This window comes from Knufia obscura (assembly GCF_036327395.1).
Source record: "Knufia obscura strain CCFEE 5817 isolate CBS 148926 chromosome Unknown scaffold_6, whole genome shotgun sequence".
Lineage (NCBI taxonomy): Eukaryota > Fungi > Ascomycota > Eurotiomycetes > Chaetothyriales > Trichomeriaceae > Knufia > Knufia obscura.
Window position 1 is genome coordinate 1134752 of NW_027042692.1, and position 21620 is coordinate 1156371.

General features: G+C 51.4%; 10 protein-coding genes across 10 annotated transcripts; 3 read left to right on the plus strand and 7 right to left on the minus strand.

Moving 5' to 3' along the window:
• Positions 1–341: 341 nt before the first annotated feature.
• On the plus strand, positions 342–1211 carry PMZ80_005917 (uncharacterized protein; the record flags this gene model as incomplete). The annotated part of the gene is made up of 2 exons (XM_064874334.1): positions 342–448; positions 497–1211. 2 exons carry the CDS (start codon positions 342–344, stop codon positions 1209–1211), a joined length of 822 nt encoding a protein of 273 aa, XP_064730056.1.
• Positions 1212–1364: 153 nt separating this feature from the next.
• PMZ80_005918 (uncharacterized protein) lies at positions 1365–2411 on the minus strand (the record flags this gene model as incomplete). Its single annotated transcript, XM_064874335.1, has 1 exon — positions 1365–2411. One exon carries the CDS (start codon positions 2409–2411, stop codon positions 1365–1367), a length of 1047 nt encoding a protein of 348 aa, XP_064730057.1.
• Positions 2412–3106: 695 nt separating this feature from the next.
• MET6 (methionine-synthesizing 5- methyltetrahydropteroyltriglutamate--homocysteine methyltransferase) lies at positions 3107–5473 on the minus strand (the record flags this gene model as incomplete). The annotated part of the gene is made up of 2 exons (XM_064874336.1): positions 3107–5405; positions 5463–5473. 2 exons carry the CDS (start codon positions 5471–5473, stop codon positions 3107–3109), a joined length of 2310 nt encoding a protein of 769 aa, XP_064730058.1.
• Positions 5474–6804: 1331 nt separating this feature from the next.
• Positions 6805–7914, minus strand: PMZ80_005920 (uncharacterized protein; the record flags this gene model as incomplete). Its single annotated transcript, XM_064874337.1, has 2 exons — positions 6805–7677; positions 7813–7914. The coding sequence occupies 2 exons, from the start codon at positions 7912–7914 to the stop codon at positions 6805–6807; spliced, it is 975 nt and encodes a 324-aa protein (XP_064730059.1).
• Positions 7915–8384: 470 nt separating this feature from the next.
• On the minus strand, positions 8385–9511 carry ILV6 (acetolactate synthase, regulatory subunit; the record flags this gene model as incomplete). Its single annotated transcript, XM_064874338.1, has 2 exons — positions 8385–8562; positions 8622–9511. 2 exons carry the CDS (start codon positions 9509–9511, stop codon positions 8385–8387), a joined length of 1068 nt encoding a protein of 355 aa, XP_064730060.1.
• Positions 9512–10180: 669 nt separating this feature from the next.
• On the minus strand, positions 10181–11626 carry PMZ80_005922 (uncharacterized protein; the record flags this gene model as incomplete). Its single annotated transcript, XM_064874339.1, has 1 exon — positions 10181–11626. The coding sequence occupies one exon, from the start codon at positions 11624–11626 to the stop codon at positions 10181–10183; it is 1446 nt and encodes a 481-aa protein (XP_064730061.1).
• A 2354-nt stretch (positions 11627–13980) lies between these two features.
• Positions 13981–14511, plus strand: PMZ80_005923 (uncharacterized protein; the record flags this gene model as incomplete). Its single annotated transcript, XM_064874340.1, has 1 exon — positions 13981–14511. The coding sequence occupies one exon, from the start codon at positions 13981–13983 to the stop codon at positions 14509–14511; it is 531 nt and encodes a 176-aa protein (XP_064730062.1).
• A 77-nt stretch (positions 14512–14588) lies between these two features.
• Positions 14589–15173, minus strand: PMZ80_005924 (uncharacterized protein; the record flags this gene model as incomplete). The annotated part of the gene is made up of 1 exon (XM_064874341.1): positions 14589–15173. One exon carries the CDS (start codon positions 15171–15173, stop codon positions 14589–14591), a length of 585 nt encoding a protein of 194 aa, XP_064730063.1.
• Positions 15174–16190: 1017 nt separating this feature from the next.
• Positions 16191–17069, plus strand: PMZ80_005925 (uncharacterized protein; the record flags this gene model as incomplete). Its single annotated transcript, XM_064874342.1, has 1 exon — positions 16191–17069. The coding sequence occupies one exon, from the start codon at positions 16191–16193 to the stop codon at positions 17067–17069; it is 879 nt and encodes a 292-aa protein (XP_064730064.1).
• Positions 17070–17852: 783 nt separating this feature from the next.
• Positions 17853–21147, minus strand: POP1 (Ribonucleases P/MRP protein subunit pop1; the record flags this gene model as incomplete). Its single annotated transcript, XM_064874343.1, has 2 exons — positions 17853–20756; positions 20815–21147. The coding sequence occupies 2 exons, from the start codon at positions 21145–21147 to the stop codon at positions 17853–17855; spliced, it is 3237 nt and encodes a 1078-aa protein (XP_064730065.1).
• Positions 21148–21620: the final 473 nt, after the last annotated feature.

Below are 21620 nucleotides of genomic sequence, written 5' to 3' on the forward strand. Positions count from 1 at the left end.
CCAGGGCAAGCAGGGATTGTTCAGGCCTTTTTAGCACCAAACGAACAATCGCTTGAGTCCACGCAAGCTTCCCTAGTATGATAGCACGTCTTCGATGCTATGTTTCATTCTGTATGTATCAGAACTTGAAGTGATAGAAACTATGGTTTTGCTCCGAGAACGTGAATCGAGCTCACGGAGCTTTCCATGGAAGTCTCCGTCACGAATGTTCCGATGTCTCCTTCAACAAGCTTTATAGAACTGACTGTCTTGACTCCGTCCCATACTCAAGTATTAATACAGTAAAACAGCATCATCCGTCCAAATACCAACAGTGCCCAAGGAAGTCTCATCTTTACAACATGGTCCACCAAGCCGAAGCCATGGGTGACCACGACCACCGCCGTCATCATCACAACCACAATGCACACGGCATGTCACACGATGACAGGAACAAATCTCATTGGGAGTAAGTTACCCTTCCCGACTCAGCCACAACACCCTAACAATACACCAGCTCTGTCGCAAAGACCTACAACTCAGAAAAGTCTCAAAGAGAATTCGGAAACTTAATCAACAAAGCCCACGAGTTCATCCTCTCCAACATCTCAGCAATAGGCGTCGACTTCATTGAGCCGTCTTCCACCTTCGAAAAGCCCAACGATCAGTCCCCGCAGAAAACCATCAGGGTCCTCGACTACGCCTGCGGCCCCGGTACCATAACCAACATCCTGGCTGGCCGCGCAACAGAATTCATCGGCCTCGATCTCAGCCCAAACATGGTAACCGAGTACAATGAGCGGTTCTCCACAGAAACAGACGGCGAGAAGCTGAACGCACAAGCCTTCAATGCCAACCTGTTCGATCCTGCCGGAGAACCAGAATCTCTCAATGACCCGAAGTTCTTCGACTTCGATCTCGTAGCCGTTGGGTTTGGCTTCCACCACTTTGAGAACTTATCGACAGTGACGCAGCGGCTCGTTCGAAGACTCAAACCGGGCGGTGTACTGATGATATTGGATTTCTTCTCGCATGATATGGATGATAAGGCACGGGATCATCCGTCGGCCAACACTATTGCTCATCATGGATTCACTGAGTCGCAGATTAAGGGGTTGTTCGCGAGTGTTGGTCTGGAGGATAATCTTGTTCTTGATTTTGGGCAGGATGTTACCATGCAGGGACATGCGACGAGGCGGCCGTTTATGGCGAGAGGGAGGAAGCCGGCGTGACTGCCCAAATGCTCGGCGCGGTTGTAGATCGGACTGTAAGTAGCAGTAGCAATTCGCTCTGGGGGCCACTGTTTCTGATTTTGCTGTGATCGAGTATCTCGTGTCGGTTCCTACAAGTCTGCTGACATCTGCTGGAAGATTGTTCAGGTAGCATTAAGCAACAACCCCACCATCCAAGACATCCTCTTCATCAACGTCCCCATTCTTCCCACCAACCCGCACCTCTTGCGCTTGCTCCTGCTCCTTCCTTCTCCTCAACCCCTCCACCCTCATCCTCTCCCTCCTAGCCCCCTTCTCCTCCCACAATCTCTCCTTCCCCTCCAACCCCCTCAACCCAGCCAACTCCCCCCTCAACCTCTCCCTCCTCTCCACATTCCACCCAAACCTTTCATTAACCACCCCAACACACATCCTCAAATACCCCTCCCCCACCAAACTCCTATATACCTCCTCCCACCCCACCTCCTCAACAACACCAACCACCGTCTCAAACCCAACCCCCGCAGTCCTAATCCCCACCATAACACCACTATCCTCATCGTCCAGCGCCCTGAGACTCTGCACCCCGCTCTCCCTGAAGCCGGCGTTTATTGCGGCTGCGAGGAGACCTTTTGCGGCGTGGAGGTTTGCGCAGAGGATGTGCAGGATTAGGGGGGCGAAGGATAGTTTTATGAGGCGGGGCGGGTTGTTGGCGGTCGAGGGTAAGCACTGTGGCTGTGGTGCTAGCTGGAATAGCTCGTGGAACTCCATCGGGTTCGCTGATCTGAGATGTGATGAAGGGATGGGTTCGTGGGAGACGTAGAGCCAGCGGTTGCCGTGGCCTTTGCCGCCTGGTCCTGCGCCTCTGCTCGTTTGACGCCCGTCGATAGCACTTTCAGCACTATCTCCAGCTACTTCTCCATCCTCGTTGTTGCTTGACGACGCAACTCCAGCTCCCCCATCCACAGTAGCCGAAGATGCCACCGCCTTCCTCCCCTCCACAAACACAGCAACCCGTCCAGCACAAGAACTCGTCGTGACGTACCCCTCGAACGCATTGATCTCGTCTATCAGGTCGATTATCTCGCTGTCGATTGTGCCCTTGGGTGATTTATCGTTGTAGTCGGTTGTGTCATGGTTGCTGATTTCTGATAGGGTTTGGGACTTTTTCTTGGTGAATGATGGTGGGATGTGGTTGTGTTTTTGGTGTGGTGGTGGCATTGTTGTAAGTAAGTTCGGCTGGTGTGAGCATGCGTGAATATTAATGCACAATGAATAGGAGGCGGCGGGCAAGGTCGACCTCAGATCGTGGCGTACTCTAGAGACTCTGGAAACCTGGATTGTGAACTGAAGTGGTCTACTAGTATCTATGAAGCGGAAAGGAAGCGACCGCCCACGTCGTATGAATACTCGAGAAGATGTGAGTATGCACTTAGGTTGAACTAAGACTGAACTGAGGCGTAAAGCAATATAATGTTAAGAGGCAAAGCTATAGTATACTGAAAGCCTAGGTTTGAGGAAAAGAAGCAAAACTATGGCACGTTGTGTGCTGGCGTCCTCCTGACGGGACGAAATCAATGCAATTCATGTGCGTGAGAGGAAGAAGAAAAATAACGATTTTGTGTGCTGGCGTCCTTCCAGAGGAGCCAAATCAATCTATTATCTATCATACATTGTTGAATGCATGTGATACCACTAGGGTACTATCGTTACATCGTATAACTTTTAGAATGCCAACCGTCGATGTTAAGATCGACTTTGTTAGCTGGGGTGCACCCGGGGTATCATATTGAACACTTTTTCATCACCATAACCATGCCATTTCTTCCTCAATTCTAAGCCACCTGAACTCCGCAATTCACACAACATTTGACCACGGGGGTCCTCCCGAGTGCTGGAAAATCACCCGAAATAGCTCAGGCCTTCTGTTCACGGAAGTACTTGGCAGCGTTGACCATGTTGGTCAAAGCGGCCTTGGTTTCCTTCCATCCACGGGTTTTCAGGCCGCAATCGGGATCGATCCAGAGCTGTTCTGGCTTGAGATATTGCAGCATCTCGGCAATGCGGTCCTTGATCTCCTGCTCAGACGGAACACGAGGAGAGTGAATGTCGTAGACACCTGGTCCGATGTGTCGGGGGTACGCCTCGTCGACGAAGACCTTCAGAAGCTTGGCATCAGACTTGCTGTTCTCGATAGAGAGCACGTCAGCGTCTAGGGCGGCGATGGCGTAGAAGAAGTCCTGGAACTCGGAGTAGCAGAAGTGGGAGTGGATCTGGGTACCGTTCTCAACGCCGGCTGTGGCGAGACGGAACGAGTCAACAGCCCATTTGAGGTAATCTGTTCGCTCCTTGCCAGCTCGGAGAGGGAGACCTTCTCGAAGGGCTGGCTCGTCGACTTGAATGACGTAGACGCCGGCCTTCTCAAGGTCGACGACTTCGTCTCGTAGGGCGAGAGCGAGCTGTTGTGCCTGGATGGATTGGTGGACGTCGTTTCGGGGGAAGGACCATCGGAGGCAGGTGATTGGACCTGTGAGCATACCCTTCATTGGTCGCTTGGAGATTGAGGCGGCGTACTTCGACTCCTTGACGGTCATTGGTGCTGGTCGCGAGATATCGCCAACCACGATTGGTGGTCGCACGCATCGAGAGCCGTAAGACTGGACCCAGCCGTTTTGTGTGAAGGCGTAACCGTCCAGTCTCTCACCGAAATACTGAACCATGTCGTTTCGCTCAGGCTCACCGTGAACGAAGACATCGAGGTCGAGCTCCTCTTGGATCTTGATCACATCCTGAATCTCTTTCTCGATGAATTTCTCGTACTCCTCAGCGGTGATCTCGCCCTTGACGAACTTGTTTCTCTGGATTCGAATCTCCTTTGTCTGTGGGAATGATCCAATAGTGGTGGTTGGGAACTTTGGTAGGTTGAGTCTCTTCTCTTGCTCAGCAATTCTGGTTGGGAAGGGGTCCTTTCGGTTGTGCATCTGCTCTGTAACCTTCTGTTGTCGGTCCTTGACCTCGGCAACGTTGGTACGCTTGCTCTCAGCTCGAGCTTTCTGAGACTTGGCGTTGGCATCGAGCTGCTCCCGAACGGCAGCTGGGCCCTCGTTGACGGCCTTTGCAATGATAGCAACTTCAGACACCTTCTGGACAGCGAAGCTGAACCAGTCAATAACTTCAGCGTCCAGCTTCTTTTCCGCATCTAGGGAGTGAGGCGTGTGTAGCAGGGAGCTTGAGGTGGCGACAATGACTCTGTCCTTGCCAAGCTTCTGAACGGCAGTCTCGACTGCCTCAATGGCTTTCTGCATGTTGACCTTCCAGATGTTTCGTCCATCGACGACACCAGCAGAGAGGGTTTGCTGTGGTCCAAGAGCTCCAATGACTTCTTCGAGCTGCTCTGGGTTTCGGACGAGATCGACGTGAATAGCGTGAAGACCCTGGAGGTTTTTCAGCACATCCTTGTTGTGGACAATGTCCCCGAAGTAGGTAGCGAGCGTGATCTTGGGTGCGGCATCACCAAGGGCACCGATCTTCTCATACGCTGGCTTGAAAGCATCCTTGACCTTTTCCTCAAGGTCAAAGACCAGGATTGGCTCATCAATCTGGACGTGCTCGGCACCTGCGGCCTTCAATTGCTTGAGCAGGTCCTCGTAAAGCGGTAGCAGCTTGTCAAGAGCAGTAATAGGATCAATGCTCTGGCCTCGGTCTGCCTTTCCGAGGGCAAGGAAGGAGACGGGGCCTAGCAGCACTGGTCTCGTTGTGATACCCGCCTCTTTTGCTTCCTTGAACTCGACGACTGGCTTAGGGCTCTCGGAGAGCTTGAAGACCTGGTTGTCCTGAAGTGTAGGCTTGACGTAGTGGTAGTTCGAGTCGAACCATTTGACCATCTCTAGGGCTGGCACGTCGATTCCCTGGTCTGGCTTCTGGAGACCTCGACCCATAGCAAAGTACTGGTCAATTGGGGCAAGGTTGTTCTTGTTGTATCGTTCCGGGATGACCCCAAAGAGCTGAATGTGGTCCAGGACATGGTCGTAGTACGCGAAGTCATTGCTGGGGATAATATCGATGCCCGCATCCTTCTGTATCTTCCAGTGCTCTGCTCTGAGTCTCTTTCCTTCCTTCAGGAGGTCCTCCTGGGAGAGCTTGTCCGCCCAATACGCTTCCGTGGCCTTTTTCAGCTCACGGTTGGCGCCTATGCGAGGAAACCCGAGAATAGATCTAAGAGCCACATATTAGCACTGGGGCCCTCCCGAGGGCCGAGATGTGAGTACTCACGATTGAACCATTTTGGCGGATTTGATATGCTTGAATGGTGAGAGAAATGACAACTGAGGAGGACGCCAGATAAAATACCTGAGCGGTAAGAAAATAGTCATTGATCACGAAATTTTAGCGGCATCGCGGGGCACATTCGTTGGCTGGATCGACATCATTTTGGCAGGGTCTGTTCCTGCCTCAGGCTTCTACATCCTGCGGCGCCGATCTCGCTACATGCCCCACAAGTTCATCCCTGGCGGCCTCCTCAGTGCCCAATCTGAGCATGAATCTCTAGCAAACAAACTCACAATTTCTGAAGCTTCTCAACAATTTCGTGTCTTATCTCGAACCATCTTCCTATGACCCAGGAGGACGCCAATATGCTACATCGACGTCCGCGTCCAACTTGGTGAGGTTCGGGATTATTGGTGTCAGGTCAGACGGAACGAATGTCTCCGCGACCAGGTAACGCAGCTCCTTCGACGGACAATCAGATTGGCCGCTTGCTGTGCGTTTGGCACGTTGGAAATGCGGCTAAGCTGATTGTCCGCCTGGCCTCAATGCCCCGCGTATAGCAGCGAACAATGCGATAGGGCGTACTACTGACTCACCAGTATCAGCACAGGCGTAGTAACTCTCCGTTGTCACTGAAAACGCGCCGAGCAGTAATAGCCGCATCATCGCTCAGTCGTCGTTTAGCGGCCTCTTCCGGGATAGCTTTACTACAGGCAGTCTACCAGATACCTATATCTGAAGTTCCGACGTTCGCAGCAAATGGCCATGAAAGCTCACTGCAATTGCGGCAAAGTAACTCTCACCTTACCGCTTCCAGAGCCCCTGCACATCCACATCTGCCACTGCACCTCCTGTCGCCTCCAATCATCCTCCGCATTCGGAATCTCAGCTATCTACCCTTTCTTCCCACTTCCAACATCAAACAGGTACCTCGCGTGCTGGATTACAGTGCACGAAGACATCGGTGAATTCTATCATTGGTTTTGCGGAGGATGCGGGACGAGGCTTGTGCATACTGATGGGAAGAGGGAGGCTTTTGTGAAGGGCGGGTGCATGGATGGCTTGACGAAGGAAATGCTGGGGAAAGCAGCGCATATCTGGACGAGAAGCGCGATAGTTGATGTGCCGGTGGATGCTGAGCAGTATGAGCAGGGGTATCCGGATGGGAAGGTTCCTTGGTCGGTTGCTTTGGATACTTATCTTTCTTCGAACAAAGGTTCTGCTTGAAGCGTAAGTGCTCGCTTGACTGTCTATGTGATCTTGGGCCTTCAAATCGAAACATGACATTCTGTCGATTCTGCTGCGCTCTTGTCCTACCCTCTCTATAAAGTCACCTCTTCCAGCATCATAGAACACCAGGTATCGCACCCTTCCTCCCCGCCACAGCACGCTGCCCGAACTTCCTCTCATACCACTTCACCCCATCAACAGCCCTCGGTGTCATAGTCGTCACCTCATTAACCAAGAACATCAACGCAGCACTCACGCTCCAGCTCCAGCCTAAACCCCACGCACCTCCAAGGATCCAGTATCCAGCCCATTCCACCCACTCCAAGCTGTAATGCGGATACATCACATACTTGAACAGCCCCTTCGGCTCAGGAATAGTATACACCTTATCATACGTGACCGTCGCTTTCCCTTCTGACTTCGCCCTTCGTTTCGCGGCGCCGCGTCGCAGATCGAAAAGATGCCATTCGGCTGAGATATTTCCTGCTAGTCCGCCGATGAACAAGATAATGCCGAGGATGGACAACGGTGAGATGAGCGCTGCATCGACGGCCTTGTTCGAGGATAAATTGACAGCGCGCTTCTGAGCATCATAACAGACCCATCCACCTATACTGCTCGAGTTGCAGAATTGAAAGACCGCCATCGCTAAAGCCACAGGTGCCCAGATGGGTGACATGCTTGGTGCTACGAACAGGGGCGTAATGCCTGCTCGGTTGATGTAGTGGAGGACGTAGAGCAGACCCATGATTTCGTGGGTGATAGGTAGACCTGTGCCGAAGAGACCTGTGGAAGGGCTGATTGTGGTGGTTGTTGAGGAGAGCGGGTGGAACTTAGCTGGGAGGCTGTAGAGGATGTATATGAGATTGAGGGGGCCGACTGCTTCAGCTAGTGACCAGGCGTAGCGCCCGGGAAGATTCAGGTAGGCTCGCGCTGGGGAGGTTCGGCCCATGGGCGTGGATGGTGCGAACCATTGTACGATTGAGACCTGCAGACTTTATGTTAGCAGGGCGTCGACATAGAAGTGTCGGTAGTCTCGGAACGCTGTCAAAGACACGCTCTGCCTGATACACGCAGGAGCCGCCAAGTGATCCGATCGTTGTCAAGTGGTGTCAGTACTCACCAGTGGAAAACATTTGAAGAAAGTCTGTATGAGTGTAAGTGCTTTTGGCGTTGGCGGGAAGAACTCCTTCAAAGGCGGTAGGGCTGCAAGATACGACGACATGCTGGTTCTGAGCTCGTGCGATGTTGTAATGTCATCCGCGAATAACGATCCTGGTCTTGCTCGCGAATCTGAGATGTGGCCGATTGACGTGCATCAACGTTCGTTGCACCAAAGTTTTCTCGACAAACTGAACGTTCGTCCTCCTTGTATATTTTACGTCGACACCTGAGAGACCAAATCTCAAGTATTTGCATAGTAACTGGAAGAAGAGCAACTCGTTAGTGTCGCAGATGTCATGATGCAAGAAATGTCATATACATTGGGCTTGGCAAAGAGCAAGATGCCACGACTACTATGCGAATGACGCCTCACGGATCTGCAAGTACAATCAACTCAACACCTATACCACGGTTGTACATAGGGCCATTGGGAATTCCGCATCATGCCACCTGCAATTCACCATTTTTCAAGGGTATCACTTCTCCATTCGGGCGTCCACCCCAGTACCCAAAATTTGGAATTCCAGCCGCTCAGCCGGGAGGCAGTGTGCTCGCGTCCACAAGATCGCCAGCGTCCTTCTCAAGCTCTTCGTTCGGTCCATAAAGAGGCGACCGCGGCAATGCCATCAGACCTGTTCTTGTCGATTCGAGAATACCGAAGGGTGCAATCAATTTCATGAATGAATCAATACGTGTAGGCTTGGCTGATCTGTGAGAGTTAGGGCGTTAGCAAGATGTCCCCTACGGATGTCAACGGACTGTACTTACACTTCCACGATACAATTATTCGTCGAGATATCCAGCACCTTACCACCAAACTGGTGTGTCAGATGGGTAATCGCCTCCAAATGCTCGTGCTTATGTCTCAGAGCTTGGCTGACAGCAAGACGATTTGGATGGTAGTTTGTGGCAGCTCCCAGCATTTGTCTAGCTTTCTCCATCATGCCCTGATCCTTCTGCTGTTCTTCAGTGCCCTCAAGCTCTTGTAAACGCTGCTCGGCTGTTCTTTCGACATCGCTAGGATCTTCTTCACCTTCACTATCGCTTCTCGAGGACAAGCTATCTGGCTGCGTAATCTCTCGATGATGCTCCATCAGCTCTTCGAAGACCTCAGGTCCTAGAATAGATACCTTAGCAAGGAGCAGCTCGCGCTGAACGAGCGGAGCATCGGTGTAATCTAGCACAGCCCAAACTGGCACGAGGTCCTCGAGCTGTCTTCTGGCTTGCTCGACGACACCGTCGAGACCTTGTAGCACGATAGTCATCCGAGATAGATCCTCGACTTCAGTATTGCATACAACCAAGCTGTCAATGTTGAAACCTCTGGCTGCTAGGATACCCGAAATTCTGGAGAGTACACCCGGCTCATTCTGTACGAGACAGTTTAGGACATGCTTCTGAGGAGGTGCAGTTGACACAGCTGGTGTCTCGTAAAGAATGCTCGACACTGCGGCGGCGGCGCCATAGGATCCGGACGGGTTCGGTTCGACTACTGGCAAGGGTAACGGTGACCGCCTATGCAGCGCTTTGTATGCGAGCGCTGAAGTCGAATTCGTGCTCTTTGTTCGGATCTGTGGGAAGAAGGTATTCGTGGATGGCTTGGGGGTCTGTGTCGCGCGATGCAGCAAAAGCGCTGCTGTGCGCCGTGTGGCCGCCATGCGGCGATAGGATAGTGCTTTCGAGCTACAAGCAGGACCTCAGAAGGCGATTGTTCGGTTGTAGCGTAATATGTGCAGTACTGCTCTATTTGGCACCCAAGCTTCGTTGATGTTCCTCACCGAGCACCTCTACGACTTGACTACAAAAAGTTTCGACTCACGCAAGGTTAATTGCTGCAGCTCGGGGCTGGAGTCTCCGAGGTCGGGGAAGCGCTTGTCCCTCTTAGGTTAGGCTCCTAAGGCCAGTAACCACTGCAGCACTGAAGCACGGCTCCAGGAACAACTTGAACAGCTTCAAGTTGTCTTTCTAATCATTCGATCATTCAATGATCTGCTGTCCAATTCAAACGCATTACCTCAGCGCCATAGAAAGTCGATGCGCAACTGGTTACTTAGCAGGGTGTGCTCAGACGTGGAACCTTGCACAGAACAGTCACAGTCGCTTTGCGAATACATGTAGAAATGCGGCAAGAACGCCGGACAGTAATCATCTACAGGATTCCGGATGTGTACGCCCTGAGGACGGAAATTTCAGGTTGCTGAAAACGAGAAGTCATTGCAAACTACGACAGAGCAAGCTCAAGTGAGCAGAAGTTCGTGTCGTGTGAGGACTTGTGATAAGGCTTTTGAGTTGGCATCAGCCCGGCTCGAAACCATAACTTGATCTAATCAGTCAGGCAGGTGCGTCCTTGCTTTGATTTTCTGAGACGCCCATTCAGCTATCCCATAAAGCAAAGCTGTTGAGTGGCCGGCAACCTGCAAGGGAACGGCGCTCAAATCGACGACGCGTACATTATCAGTCCCGTAGACCCTGAAATCATTGTCTACCACGCCTCCCATGTCCCTCGGAAGCATCGCACAGGTACCCAGATGGTGATAATTTGGAGCCACCGATGAATTAGTCTTGAGCCAGTCAAGCCAGACGTCATCATTTGCATCCTCTGGCACAACTTCAAAATTAGGCTGCAAGGTTGAGATATTGACAAGCTCGGACATAGGGGCTGTCAAGAAAAACTTGCGGACGAACTTGGCAGTAGCGACAGCTACCTGACCGTCAAAGTCGATTTGGAGAAATTTAGCATCGATTGTGGGTGGCGCCGTCGTATTCATGCTGTTGATATGGACGCTACCTCGACTGAAAGGTTGAAGAGGCCAGAACACGCCTCCGATGAAGTCGCCGAAAATTGCAGGTGCGATCTCTGAGGTTGGTGTGTTGGAACTCATGAGGAGATCGAGTTGGGTCTCCAGAAGATGTTGCTGGACTGCCGCACTACTCGCTCCACCATTCTGTGCAGCGATCGATGCACCGTACTGTGGTAGCTTGGCACGTGTCGATTCGTAGACCGATTGTGTTTCGGAGCCGAAAAGGTCGTGCAATGAAGTATGAGCCACGAAGGCAGGAAAAGCACTGGAGTTCCGCAGAGAAGCTGCAGTAATAGCCATTACTGTTTGATCCTGCAAGTTCTCACCCACAGACGGGAGATCAACCTTGACATCAATGGAATGCTGAGACAAGATTCGCGAACTGCCGATCCCGGAGTGCTCAAGGATTGCAGGACTTCGTATTGCGCCTGCAGAGAGGATGACTTCGCGATCGGCTAGGACAGTAGAGAGGCGTCCGGACTGGTGTTGGACCTGGACACCAGAAGCCACTGCATGTCCATTTGGAGTATCTTCAGACCATATAATGCGAGTCGCTGTTGTGTTGGCTAACACTATGAGATTCGGGCGGTCCATAACAGGATAGTAATATGCGCGAGCTGCATCCTCTCTGACATCAGCAAGCCCATCCTGAGTCACCATCTGTACTCCGAAGCCTCTGAGCTCGCCACCATTGAAGTCACACCTGGGAGGAACGCCCATTGTCTCGAAGCTGTTGTTGAAGATCTGGTGTGTGTCATCGGACGCCATGTGAGGACTGATGCAGGTTGCCAGTGGACCGTCGAAGCCGTGATCGGAAGACTCATAGCAGGCGCCAAGATTGCTGAGGGTCGAAGATGGCGGCTGAAAGTGTTCTCCCTTGGTCGATGAGTTGAAGAGAACGTCCCAATCAATCTCCAAGCCAAGAGACGGCCATAGGTTTATTTGCGAACTGGCTGGGCGAATGTATGTCATTCCTGGTAGATATCAGCAGCTGCCACATCTTGCTGGAGAGGACTCGCCATTGATCAGGCTGGAGCCACCCAGGCCTTTCCCAGCTCTCCATATGAGGCTTTTATTGCCTGCAAAAGCTTGAGGAACGCTCACATATTGCCAGTCGAGGTTCGTGCCCTGCGCTATGCCAAGCGCGGTCGTATTCGTGACGTTCGGGTTGTTCATTTCGAAATCACCAGCTTCGATAACGGCGACATTGGTATGAGGGTTCTCTGATAGTCTCGATGCAACGACCAGGCCCGCTGTACCTCCTCCAACGATAACATAGTCAAAATGAGCATCGCTGTTATGTCCGGAATCCAGCACTTTGCTCGCCGTGACCTCTATGAGTGACGCCACCAAGATCAAAGCCGGCCAAAACATCTCGACGTGTATGCCGAAGGGATAGAGTAGAAGTCGAAGTCTGTCGGAAACAGGTACAAGAGTGAGAGCAAAGCATGGGGCGCCGAGGCAGCTTAGGCGGACCATCTGAAGTTGGTGTCATCGATCGACATAGTTGCATGCAACGATGTTGCGGGGGTTGCACCTTGGCAGGGCCATCCCAGATTCTACAGATCTTGCAAGAGACAGCAAAGCAGATGGTGCCAGAACCACTTTGTAGTGTAGGAAGTGCACAATGCGAGAAGACGCGGAAAGAAGTTTGAGTTGCCGAGCGGACTGCGAAGAGTATCGTGATTTGCACGGTTGCTGCGGTTCCTTGGCGCAGGTCGATAGAGCTGCCCTGCTGTTCCAACTGGAGCGAATGAGCTTAGGATATTTACCTAGCCAATAGGGAGACATAGGCAAACTCCCCGACGAGGCTACGGATTACCAGTAGCACTAAACGCGTCGCATAACGCGCATTCTAACCTTCCGTAGTAGTACAGTCTGTCCTCTGCTACCCATTGTCACAAATTGTTCGCAGGAGTCGCACCTTGACGGTCAAGCCCAGCGTTGATCATCCCCGAGCTCACTCTGTGACCAAGATTCGTTCCGCGTACAGGTCTCGGAAGGTGAGTCCAGGAGACCGGCCTGGGCTTTAAGACACACCATGATTAAGACCCGCTCACAATACGCCCAAGTCTAGTGTTGACGGAGAGACTAACTGAGCTATGCCATGCTCTCAGTCGTGCAAAAACTGTGCAGTTGGCTGAAACCATGTATTGAATGTCTTCAGCAGCACAAAGAGCCAGCTCGAACATTTTCAAGCTATGCCGACTCCCTCTTCTATTTAGTGAAGACAATGTCTGAGACCTGGAGCCCTTTGCAGATGACCGAATAGTGATATAAGCACCATGCACCGCTCTCAACCATGTCGTATCATCTTAAATCAGAACTCAGTACCACCTAGACAAACAAACGAACACAGCAACTATTACAACTTGGCCCACTAGAGAGCACCAGCAAATAATCGGACAGATATCCACCTGAGAAACATCATGGTTCGACTGCAATACAACGGCATCTTTGGCATTGGCGGCGACGTCTTCTGGAACAAACACATCTATAATGGGCCGGTAGATCAAACGACGAACGGCACAACAGCTACTTTCAGAACAGGCTTCACAAGCTATGGCACCTCCCCAGCAGCCGAAACACTTGCAAATGCTTCATCTGTGGCTTCCTTAGTTCTGCTGCTAATCTCCTGGTTTCGAGGAGGCTAGATACCCAATCCATACGGCAGGCAGTTGGCATTGGTCAAAATTCATCACGGTGATTAGGAGAGGTGGACGAGCGAGGGAGATACCAGGTCATAGTCTGCTACTTTGGAAAATTGGGAGCTGGTCTCTGCAATGTATCTCCATAGAGTGTATATCACTGAAGGCTGCTCTCTCAGTGTACGACCATATACATCTGATCATTTTCTCGCAGGATATCTACCTTCTTCTCCGGAGTGATGTGTGGTGGATCTGTGCATATTTTCGAGCACAATGTGTGGAGCTTGGTAATTGGAAACGCTGACTCAGGAGTACTCATCGACTTCCACGAACTGAAGCATGCAATCAGAAGCGAGGGATCAAACAATGGAACACATATCATGGCCCGAGCAATAGCCCGGCCTCGAAATTCATTGTTACACAGCCACGGCACGTTTGACAGGTATGTTCAAGCTATTTTCTGCAGCCTTTGTGTCGTCTGTCTGATGATGGTTCATGTAAGGCTCATTGTGTTATACATAGATCGTAAGGCAATTGTATAGATATCGGATTTCGAAGTACTCGCACGCATAGCTATACATCGCACATAAACAGGCTGAATTTCATCGTGCTGCCCTCAACGCAGTTCACGCAACTACAAGCATCTCAACTCAAGGCGTACACTAGCAATCCTTTAGCATGCTGGTACAAATCAACAGAGGATTTGGCTTCAACGGATTCCCATTCGGCACCCAAACCATGTGGGACCGCCTTGTTGGCACCGGTGACATCTTCTTTGGAAACAAAATAATTTATAACGACGGGGTGGTTGTAGAAGACATGGAGGAAATACCAGCCTGGGTCAAAGATTGGTTCGAATGGTCCGGCCTAGAATTATCACAGTCGCGAAGTCTCAATATTACCTGGTCCCCCGACTCAACTCATCCCCTTCTACGGTGGCTGATTTTTGCGATTGAGATCCTGATCGCGTACAGGACCCTTCGCTGGGTTCTCTTGAAGATGGGAGTATGGCCAACGGCAAAGCTGGATCGAGTGCGCGATATCATTGGGGATGGCGAAGTTCCAACAGATGAAGCTGTCGCTGCTGCTTTGGAGTATTTGTCTTGGAAAGAGAATGTCGGTTTGTTTCCGAGGAAGGACAGAGTAAGAAGGCGTCGTGCAAGATATGAGAGTGAGAGCGAGAGCAGCAGTGATGAAGAAGATTATTAGCTGCAGGCCTTTGCAATCCTGGCTGCAAGTATCTGAGGTTCGATTGTTGAAGCAGTCTCTTCAGAATATCCTTCGCGTTACGACAACGCTAGCCAGACCGTGGCAGTCAGGATGCACAATATTACCATAACCCAGAAGAAGCAGCTTGCGATCCGGAGTCGTGTCCAGCCTGCGCCAAAGACTGGTTCCGTTACTCCAGATTCGTTCATCTTCGACCTCCACCTCGCGAGATGCCTTTCATACGCCAAGTACGCAGGCATCTTCTGATCCGAAATGTAGAGCTCATTCCGCTGGGTCTCCTCGAACCACTTCAAGGTCTTGTAATACGACTGCTGTTGCTTCTTTTTCTGGCGTATACTGTTTTCGATTGCAAGTGCTACCTGTACTCTCCTACCCAGGCCTTCTTTCGACGGGTGATTCACTTCCCAATCACCGGTCATTTTAAGCGTAGTCTCGACTGCAATGTCACGCCACACTCGGCATACGCGCATAGCATCGAAGATTGACATGTCTGTGTCCTTGTCGATGGGTCTCAGATAGCGAAGACCTAGACTCTTGCGCGCCGAGCCAGCGCGCATGAAGAATCTGGAGTCGTGGTTCAAATCGAGATGTTGCATGACGAGATGAAGAAGCTCCGCAGGCAGAGAGTCGATATTTGCCATTGCGCCGTGAATATGTGTCGATGGTGGGAATACGAAATTGCAATTACTTTGGAGGATCGAGGTTTATATTATCTGCTTTTATTGACTCTTGCGAGACACCTGTTGTTTTGTCTCAACCACATTCATGTCAGACTTACAGTGCATGGTTCCAGCTAGCTATACCATACTATACCGATTCTTATGCGTGTTCTTGTCTATGGTGGTTGAAAGGTACCCCCTCTCGCTCATTCGCGCAACAGCAATGACGAGATTTTGACATGATTCTTTGAGATGCAGATGTGCTACTCATCCCGAGACGAATTCTTGAGGCGTCGACGTACTCTGCTACGATATTCATTCTTGCTTCGAGACGCGAAAGGCAAGGTAGACGTGTGATCTTCGTCTTCAGGTACAGCAAGATGGCGTTGAATCATTGGCTACCGGTCGCGGCCCGAGCACGCCAAGCCCAACCACGTTTACCGCAAGGAAATTTTTTGTGGATCCTTCCTGCCATTCTTAGCATCAACAATGACGTACCCCTGGTCTTGAACCAATAACCAACCTCAGCTTTTTTCCAACCTTCATCATCTGTAACAACCATCTGTGTACCTCCGTAGGCGACCAGGAATGCGCTATCGTGCCCGAGTGGTCAAGTCAATACCCCAGCCATCACTTCGAGATGGCTGACGACAACGTATGCCTGGGCGCTTCGTCATGCTGTTGCCGTCACAAGTCTTCACAAAGAATGTAAAACGTGTCTTCGAACCCAACAATACCCAAGCGAGGCGCAGTGCCTTGATCGCCACCTCTAACGTTGTCACTGCTAATACCTTTGTCTTGTATACATTGTACTAATCGTCCGTTGTGCTTCGTTCGTCTGCTATACCATTTCCACTACCATCAAAGACCTGTACCGTCTAATATCGTATCAACAGAATACCATTACTGCAACCACTGTTAAGCACAACACAACTCACGAGCAACATCGAAAGCAAGATCTATTGGACCATAACTACCACCAAAGGCACACTCACCACGATGAGGTGGTCCTCAATCCTCACCCTCCTCTGCTCAGCAGCAGCCCTAATCCTCTCCTTCCTCTGCCTCTTCGCCGGCAGCAAACGCTCATTCCTCCAAAATGGCGACCTCCTCACCCTCAACATGAGTCGCCTAGGCTACCTCGGCGACACCTTCAACACCACCGACGGCGACGGTGGCTTCCTCGACAATCTTATCAACGACGCCCAAGAGGACGTAAACGACCTGATCAACGATGCAACGACAGAAATCGCATCTCAGCTCAACATCTCGGACTTCTATTCCGTGCATCTAATGAACTACTGCGAGGGCATGTTCGAGCCAAATGGTACCGCCGCCGCCAACGGATCGGACGTAAGCAAGAACACGACGTACTGCTCGCCTCGCAATTCAGCATTCCACTTCAATGTTACGGAGATTGTGCAGAGCGCTCTTCCAGATGAGATCAGCCTTGGCGATATCCAGTGGCCGGAGGAAGTCACCGATGCACAGAACCTGATCCGTACCGCTTCGATAGCAACGGAGGTTCTGTACATAATCGGCATAGTGTTCACGGGCCTGGCGCTGCTCGGCGCGATCTTCGGCTTCTTTACTGAGGGTCGACTGAGCGCATGTTGCAATGTCATTGTTGACCTGATAGCATTAATCGCGCTGATAGCTGCTAGCGCGGTCGCAACGGTAGTGATTGTCAAAGCAGTCAACGCCCTGAACAAGTACGGAAATGACATAGGCGTCTCAGCGACGAAGGGCGATCGCTTCCTCGGGATGACATGGGCTGCGACTGGGCTGATGCTGATTGCTACGATCGTATCAATCGCACAATTGATCAAGGGGAAGAAAAACGGCGGATACATCAGCGAGATGAGGCAGAAGCACTAGGAGGTACTCGGGAATAGTGACGAGCATTGGAGGAAGACAATGGAGTTTGGATATGTTTATTGGGAAGAATGAGCTCTTTCGCAGGTTGTGATCATGATGATGATACACATACAGCTTTTGAGCAGGTGGTCATTCTGAAATTGGCTTTCATAGCCTTGTTTGCATTTATAGCACGATACCCCTATTGGCGATGATTGGAAGAGTCCTTCCATAGAACGAATAATGTTATATACTGAGTATGGCTGGCCCTACTCTATCACTCAGAAGACCACGTCCATGCCATTTTATGACTCTGCACATGCGAGAATCAAAGCCATCCCTTCCTCAAGTACCCTCCACACATTGCCTCCTCCAACGACCACAACGAATGCACCACCCGCTCACCTCCAACTTGAATTGCTCGCAGAGAGCTCGGTTGCACCTTCCCCACATACCAGGGTAGATAGGACAGTAATACTGGCCAGCAACTACAGTCCATTAGCACTTGCGCAGAAACAGCCATCGTATCTACGGCCCATGTGTTAGTGCTGTGGAGAACCACGACATGATGAAGTCGCAGGAACAGCACAGAAGTAGATGAGAGGAATTTGGAACGTAGGGGCAAAGAAAAGGGTGCCGAACGCCGCATAACGGACACCGAACTAATACATCACATAGCAGGACAAACGGGCCGAGCGATTTGTAACTGGACGGTATTCAAAGCTAGCAGGTATACGGAGTACTTATTTTGTCTGAACCAAACTCTTGGTTCTCTGGCTTGGATTGCTATAACTAGCTACCCAGCTAGCATAACTCCCAGATACCCAGTCGTCCGACACTCTCACCCGCATTGCGAACGATGCAGAGATGTCGTTCGCGATTGACTTGTTGTTGGTTTTGTTTCTTCTCTCTCGCTTTCTGCGCATCAGCTTTGGTGGGCTTGGCCTTTTCTTTCGCTTTCTCTTTCGTACCCTTATGCGTATTCGGAGCAGTATCAGGTCCCTGTTTAGGACCATCTTCGCCATCACCAGATTCTTTCAACGCCTTCTCCTCCTCTTTCCATCCCTCAACAAGCCTCTGCACCCAAACACCACCAATCGCCGTCCCACATCCCTGAGACAGGTTATACCCACCCGTCGTCGCAAACCCTATCAAATCTTCTGGATCTGGACACGGAACATGTCGATCCCACAGGCTCTCTTCAACGAGCACTCCCTCGCTATTCACAATCATGTTCGGCACTAACTGTGGCTGCAACATCTTCAGACGTTCTTCAGCCGTTCGTGGCGGTGGTCTGGGACCAAACATATTCACAATCTGGGGTTTCGTCTCGTTGGGTGGGAAGACTCGAATGCGCGAGAGGTCGTTGGCGTGTTTGAGGTCGTAGGCACGGTGAGTTGACAGGTCGTCGTGGCGGTTGCGGTGTTCTTTACGTGCTGGATTCGGCAGGTCGGTCAATGAGTAAGGATTTGGCGTGGATGGGTTGGGATCAAGGGCGTGCCAACGTTTGCGTAGGGTGGAAGCATCAACGTCATGAGGCGTTGCCGAAGGCGTCTCGGGGAATAGCGAGGGAGTAAATGGTTGAGCGGCGGAGGTGGAGGATTCGGGTCCTTCTTGAGCTGAAGCTGAAGAATTGTTCTGGTCCCCTGATCCAGATGGACCTGATGCGCACCTTGGCCCATCGACGAGCTTCAGGGGTAGCCTGTAAATCCGTGCTGCTGGCTTCGGCGTCCCTCTTGTGAGCAACCGAATACGCACCGTTGTCAATGCAGGAGTCGCAGGTAGTGCTTGACGCCGAGGGTCCTTCAAAAATGCCGCGGCTTGAGCTGGTGCGAGCTGGGTATACTTCACATCATTGTGTAGCTGTTCATACTCGTCCTCAGACTCAGGACTGGAGGTATTTCGCCGTCGAGCTTGTGCCTCTTTCCCCTTCTCAGCTTCCGCAGCTGCAGCTTTTCGTTGTCTTTGAGTGAGCAGCCGCGACTGGGACGACTTCGTGAGGCTCTGATCGGTTATGGGTTGTTGAAGCGGCCTGGGCTTTGCAGAGACAGAACTGGTGTCTCGAAGCAGATACTCCCAATCACAAGCCCAACCACGACCTAGCTCACCCTTTCTACCCAGACCCATGTCGAGAGCATCCCAGCCGATTCTTTTGCTTATCGGACGTCTGACCCACTTATCGAATCTCTTCTCTGATTCCGTCCTATCCCACGCTTTTCCTGCTTCAGTGCCTGGGAAATCGGCAGGATACCATGGCACGGACGCCTCGAATGCGACCTGCTGCGTTTGTTCCAGGCCACCGAAAGATGGCGTGCTGCCTGAACTTGAAGGATAATACATCAACGACCGCCATATGAGATCAACGCAGGACCAAGGCAATAAGGCTGTCCAAGTACCTTGACTGCCAGCTTCTGAATTTCCTGGACGGTGCGCGAGGAGCATGACGGGAATCTCAGGGTCCTTGTCTGACGCCGCCAGTTGCTGACCAGGGAAAAGGTCTTGCCTACGTCGATTAATGCCTTTCTGTGAAGGCAAATTCTTTGAGATGCGGTATCGTTCTTTGTAATCGAAGAGCTTGGATGATGGAGTGTTCCGGTCAGGGTCCCAGGTGACGATCAATTTATTGAGCCTATGCATCGTTTCGTCGTCTTGTGCAACAGTTAGCCGCCTAGGAGGATGATTGAGGCGTGGGTCAATGGTGCTGAAGGCAAGAAGCGCGTTTTGAGGTAGGGTAGCAGGATTGTTCAGAGCTGAGAAAGATGACCAGAGTTTTTGAACATGGGTTTGTTCTTTCGCAAGCTTTAGCACAGCCACCAGTGCTTCGCTTGAACCAGGACCTTGGACATCAATAGCCCCGATCTCAAATCTCAGATCCTCGATCAGTACTTGTGGCTTCTGCATTTTGGCCACTTTCAGGAGCTCCTGCCAGAATTGGTGGAAAGCAGAAGGATGTAGGCGTATGAAAAGCCGTCTGTCAAGCTTGACCTTGCGCTTCGTCTTTCTGTCGTTACTACTCTGATCGCCATCAACATCCATTCCGTCGGAGGGCAGAAGTTGTTCGATTATCTGCTCTTCCTTCACCTGCCATATGACTGTAATGGGAATGATGGGCCTCTTCTCGTTGTCTCGCTCAAATGTCCAACTTTCGGCAAATCTCGTACCCGCCATCCACCTTTTGTGTTTAGCACCCGTCCACCCCTCACCAGCAAAACCCAGGGCCTTCAGCATGCCTTCCAACGCAGCTTCGGCGCCCTGACAGCCAATTGTGGAGACATAACTCATGTCCCATGCGACACAGCCTCTTGATCCTGCGGCTCGGTGGGTAGGACGGTAGACCTTCTCGGTAGGTCTGAGCGGAATGGCCATTCTCCAGAGTGGAAGCGTTGGCCTCGTCATGTGCGCTCTCTTGGTGTGCCATAGATGAGATGGTAGCCAGGTCTTGTTGACTTGTCGTCGCTTGAACTTGGATGTGGCTTGAGGCGGCTCAGCCAACTTGTTCTTCTTGATCCTGGGAATCCGAGTAATGGCGACATGCTTGCTGGGGTCCGGCTCTTTCGCGTTCTGTTTAGCCTCCCGCTTTTTCTGACGGACACTTTTCCGGTTGGCATTGAGTTTCTGCAACTTCTTGGCCGTCTCTAGTCGGAGTCTCAGCTTGGTGGATGGGTTTCGTTTTCTGGCACTTCCCGTAGGAGTGTTGTCCTCTTTCATCTAGCCATCCTGGTCAGCCGGTCAGTATCAGAGTCGCACGTTGGTTGACTGGCCATACCTCTCTCGCTGCTCGACCTCGTAGCCTCCGTGGTATCTTCTTTACGTTGTGACTAGCCGTCCTCCGTCTCATATGCCTGGGAAGTTGCTGAAAGGCTCTCAGGGTAAGGCTCTTTCTTGCCTTCTTCATGCTCGAATCGAGGGCAGCGATCTCGAACTCTCGCGCCTTGATAAACGAGGTAATATTGAGCTCTCCTGCCGTTGACAGGGCAGCATCTGCTGTTTGAGTAGGGATTGCTCGAGCATCTTTGCCCTTTTGGCGTTTTCGAGCTTGTGCTGCCGTTCCTGGGGGATTGTAGTCCACCTTACGCTTTTGGCCCGCCATCGGCGCCATCCTACCTGCCGAGCCGACCGAAGGCGATGCAGATTGCGAATGTCGCACTGTCTTGAGATCCCATCACATAGGAAGAAAAGCAAGTCTACGCGTAGGACTAGATGGGTTTAGTTCTGATAGAGAGGAACGCGATTACTGCCTGAGGCATGAAGCAACTCGTCTGTGGCAGCCGCGACTCGCACTACGGCTAGGACCTTCTGTCTGGTCGCTACTCTTTCTTCTCTGCCTATCTCGTACTCTCTACTTCTTTGCTTGTCGCTCTGCGATGTGACGACGTGATCAGCAAAAATAGCACATGATGAGGAGTAAAGCTGCGAAGCAGACTTCAGTGAGCCCTACTACCATCTATCCTGGCTGTACAATTCATCTCCGACCTTGCTTGAATGCACAAGGACTCGCTGACTATTTTAGCGTGATATCATCTATTGTCTTTCTCTTCCAGACTCCTCGATTATTACCCCTCCTAGTTCAGT